Source organism: Nanorana parkeri, unplaced genomic scaffold, assembly GCF_000935625.1.
Source record: "Nanorana parkeri isolate BGI_ZX_2015 unplaced genomic scaffold, ASM93562v1 scaffold326, whole genome shotgun sequence".
Lineage (NCBI taxonomy): Eukaryota > Metazoa > Chordata > Amphibia > Anura > Dicroglossidae > Nanorana > Nanorana parkeri.
Window position 1 is genome coordinate 685080 of NW_017306594.1, and position 4408 is coordinate 689487.

General features: G+C 37.6%; 1 protein-coding gene across 3 annotated transcripts in view; it reads right to left on the reverse strand.

Moving 5' to 3' along the window:
• TFAP2A (transcription factor AP-2 alpha) overlaps positions 1-4106 on the reverse strand; it is a 21627-nt gene extending 17521 nt beyond the window's left edge. Inside the window, exons 1-2 of one of the 3 annotated variants that reach the window (XM_018558222.1) lie at positions 789-938; positions 650-652 (exon numbers count right to left, since the gene is read on the reverse strand). In XM_018558222.1, coding sequence (XP_018413724.1) covers positions 650-652; positions 789-839 — 54 coding nt within the window. In that variant the 5' untranslated portion in view covers positions 840-938. Of the gene's footprint in view, positions 1-649; positions 653-788; positions 939-4014 lie in introns of those variants that run through there. The other 2 variants (XM_018558221.1, XM_018558219.1) reach the window with 2 other exon arrangements.
• Between the last annotated feature and the right edge of the window lie 302 nt (positions 4107-4408).

The window sequence follows — 4408 nt, forward strand, 5'->3', positions numbered from 1 at the left end:
TAAAACCGCTAAGTTTTAGTGCTTTCTTCTTTACTCAAGTGCAAATTGAGAAAAATGCTGTTTTTGACACACAGCAGATTTACAACATAGATCCAAACAGGATAGACAAGACATGTTTCAACTGTCCATCTGCAAACTGCCCCAACCACTTTGGGAATCCTCCCAGCCCTCTGCCCTGCAAGTCTTAACAAGACAATGATCCATACTCACACCGACCCTGCTTGCCTTTCTACACACGTGTGTGATTTTGTGAAGCAAGCCATATGGTAAAACTACACAAGCCCTCTAAAGCAAAAATAATAATAAATAGAGGCATGTTTCCCGTATAAAATACACAGCTCATCGCTTAATAGCGACAGCAATCCGAAAATGTACCATGCAAATGACCACTTTTAAAATGCACTGTATTAAAATAGAACGAGTTAGTTGACACTGCCTTAAAATTGAAATCACGTTTCTTTTTATTTAAATATATTAGTTGTGTTAAAATAAATTGATAAGGTAGAATAGAATACAAATACAGCACAATATGTTAATATATATATTATGCTAGGTGTTTAAAGTAAGAATTCCTGACTTCAAGTATGTGCAAACTCAATCATTAAAATCTGATAGATATAACAAGTAACAATGGTCGTGTAGCCTCTACTTGCTATAGAGGCAGTTTGGAAGTCCATCATGCATAGAGAACAGGATGCCCCAAGCTTTTTTTCTGATTGAGAATGTGGAAGTGTGGGTCAAGTTTGAAATGTGTGTAGAGAAGAGGATCTCAGGCTCCTAGACCTTACCTCACACTCCTCGTATTTGATATTATCCGTCAGTTTCCAAAGCATTTTCATGGGCTTTTGGGAAGAGAAATTCGCCTTTCTCTCTTTTCCCCACAAAAGTCTAGAGCCCCTGTGTGTTGTACAGAAAGAGTGAGGCTGCTGCAGTGTTTGGTGCTCTGATATCTCCCTCTAATGGTGGAAAGTTGCCTCTTTTTTTTTTTCCTGCTTCTCACCAACAAGCCTAAGTACCTTATTAGCATATCAACAATAGCCCAATTGCTAGGTGACATAAGAACCTGCTCTGAAGGACTCAGCTACAGCGTGAAAACAAAATCTGACCAAAACAACAGGGGAAATTAACTATTCCCTATTTAATGCTTAGCTACTTAAGGGATCAAAACAAGTAACAACATTTTTGACCGTAATAACGAATGATATTCAAAAGCACATTCAAAAAAATACCCATTGTGCTCTGAAATAATATTTCTGCTGGACAGAATTGTAAGATCGCTGCAAGAATAATGGGTCAGTTTATTCTCATGCTCCATATGGAATTATATTATGTATCGTGAGGATGTTTACACCAAACGTCAGAAACCCAACTTGCCATAGAAATATGCTTTCAGGAATTAATTCTGATGTAGTGTTCAAAAATACATTTTCACCATAAGAATCTATCCCTTTTTTAAGCCTGCGTCCTATTTGATATTCTACTTGGGTGTCTGAATATGTTGGGAAAGTGTGAAATGAGAAAATTATGCACCATCTAATGAACAGTTTCACTTTGACATTAGTATAATGGTTCATTTTAATGGCTAATTGTACTGGATTCGTAGGAGGAACTAGGACGAGCAGCCGACTAAAGAAAAAGAACAAATCTCCAATCATATCTTACATCTCAGCATTTTAAAGATTAAACTTTCACTTTTTGGGAATTTATATTTTTTTATGTTCACTACAGGGTCTTTTTTATTTCTATCCTCTGTCCTGGCACCCTGATAGGCAGCATTGTTCTAACAGACGGCAGTTTCGCACAGTGTTTCTGGTGGGTGAATAAGTGCAAAAGGGTCCACCTCAGTCCAAAGTCATGAAGATGTAGGGTGTTTTTGCTAACCTACAGACAGTGCCTTCTTCTTTTGACTAGACTTTTTGTCTAGTCCAAATAGTTGTTTTTAGCTCATTGAAGTTAAAATGAAGTTCAGATTAGCCTTTGGTGTATGTGCTAATAGGCTGGTACTGTGAAAAGGGACTCCATAGCTTGAGCTAGCGCCATCCACTCGAAGGTCAGACAGGCCCACAGTCACATCAACAAGATTACCATGACCGCCCAGCTAATTGAATGCGAATTATAAGCGTTAGGATCAAACATAGCAGCGTGAAGGTTAGCAAGAGTGTGAAACAACGCTTTAACACCACCGAGCAGATCAATAGTCCTTGCATTAAAGAGTCATCATTAACATTTCTTGGGTGGAGCAGTTGCATCCAGGACCTGCTAATAGTGTGAAACTCTTCAAATATACATGCCCAGCGCAAGCCTCATTGAGATGCAGACTAATTCATGTAATAATACGACCTGTGAACAGCTACATTTACTGATAAGGTGATACTACATAACTGCTATAAAGTACATCCTAATAAGTGAGTGGTGGCAACAAAGAATATAAACAACACTATATACAATAAAAAGCATTGTGCCACAGAGAAATCACTCAGTTTCTATTGTAACAAAAGACCAGTAACTAAAATAAACAGGTATGCCAGCCAAGCACCTGAACCACAAGGTAGGCCTTACTGTGCAATGCTTGTACTGAAATAAATGACTATGTATAAATCACCTTTATTGAGTATCACACTGGGTGATATTAAAATAATCCTGGTATTATATCTGAAAGGTTTTATGTATTCTCAGGCCAATTTATCTAAACAATGCAATGTAATAGGTTGTGCATATAGCTGCTATTCATACATGTGAAAAATAAAGAGGCAAGCATATACATACAGTGTATATATATGTGTGATTTATATATATATATATATAATTTTCAGTACAACCTTTGGCAACACAGCATGAAGTAATAAATAGTATGACAGGACAGTTTGAAATACTTGCTTAACAACATAGCAAGGACAGACCTTAGAAGTAGAAACAGAACAAAGATAAAAAAAGAACGCAAATAGACATGAGTATAATGACTTCAAGGTCAGGATTTGAAATGGCATGACTAGCTCCAATAGTATCCACTCTACTAGTTTGTTACAAGTTCTCTGCATTTCAACCATCACACTTTGACATTGTTCTAGAGATCCCTGCATTACTATTTAGCTGTAAAAATGAGTTGTTTTTTTCAAAGCAGATCAATTGCCATGCATGTCTCATTTTCTGAGTTCTTCCTTTGAAGATAAATAATAACCCTAGTTTTTAAATAAGAATAATGAAAAAGTTCAGCACGGAATCAAATGGCAGTAGAACAATCTGTATTCTTCTTTTTTTTTTTTTTTAAAATATATATATATATATATAGAAATACTCTCTCCGGACTGGGGAGTTTTTTGTGTATGGTATATATAAATATATATAGATAGAGAGAGAGAGAGAGAGAGAGAGAGAGATATACACACACACACACACACACACACACACACACACCTGTAAGGCCCTGGAGATAGTATTGCTATATAAAGAAATCACAAGCTCTCAACACATGCAATGTAACACTAACACATAACAAGCAGAGCACACATACAGGTAACCCACATACTATGTAGTGTACAGTACACCCCTAAACACAAAAACTTCCCAGTCACATGTGCTGTAGGGTAAAGAACAATCCAAGTTCTATCTATAGTTTCCCTTACACATATAGTAATGTATCTGGCCTGTAAGGTGAATGAATTCCAGGCAAACATTATCAGTTTGCATCATTCCATTTTACTTACAGCCTTTAAACCTGCAGAGAAATAAGTGGCTCAGGGCGGTTTTGCCTGCTCTGTTCCTCACCTGCCTCATATTTTAAATGAACAGGAACAGTCCATGACAGCAGACAAAGGCAAACATTTATCTGCACCTCCATGGCCTTCTAGCATAAGGTTAGATCCACAGATAGTATAAACTACACATACAAAATATTTTTTTTTAAAGTGTGAAAATGCTAGTAAGATGAAAAAACACATACTCATTAGTAATCCAAAGGTCATTTAAGACATGCGCCTATGAAAATGTAATTTAAATACTGGAGTGATATCTCACCTGCCAATCCACCATCTTGGCCAGCATGGACATCATATAATCCCTCGTTGATGATAGACTGAGGGATCCGCCTGTTGATACGACCAGCTTCAACAAATCCTTTTCTTACCTGTACAGGAACATCTCACCTGCTCATAAAGAACTGGTTGCTACCTGTGCGCGCATGCGCACAAGCCAGGAATTCGCTTAGGTAACTTTCTATGTTCTTAGCTGTCTGAGTTGTTGATGGATTTACAGCAACCGAAGTCTCCACATAAACACCAGGTTCCCTCCCCCTTCTAGTCCCCTCACTACAAACTATTTATTGCTCAGGGGTGGGTGATCTCCTGCATTGATGAAGTCAAGTGCTATGGTGATAATGGGGTTGTGAGACCCCCTATGTTTTCAGATCACA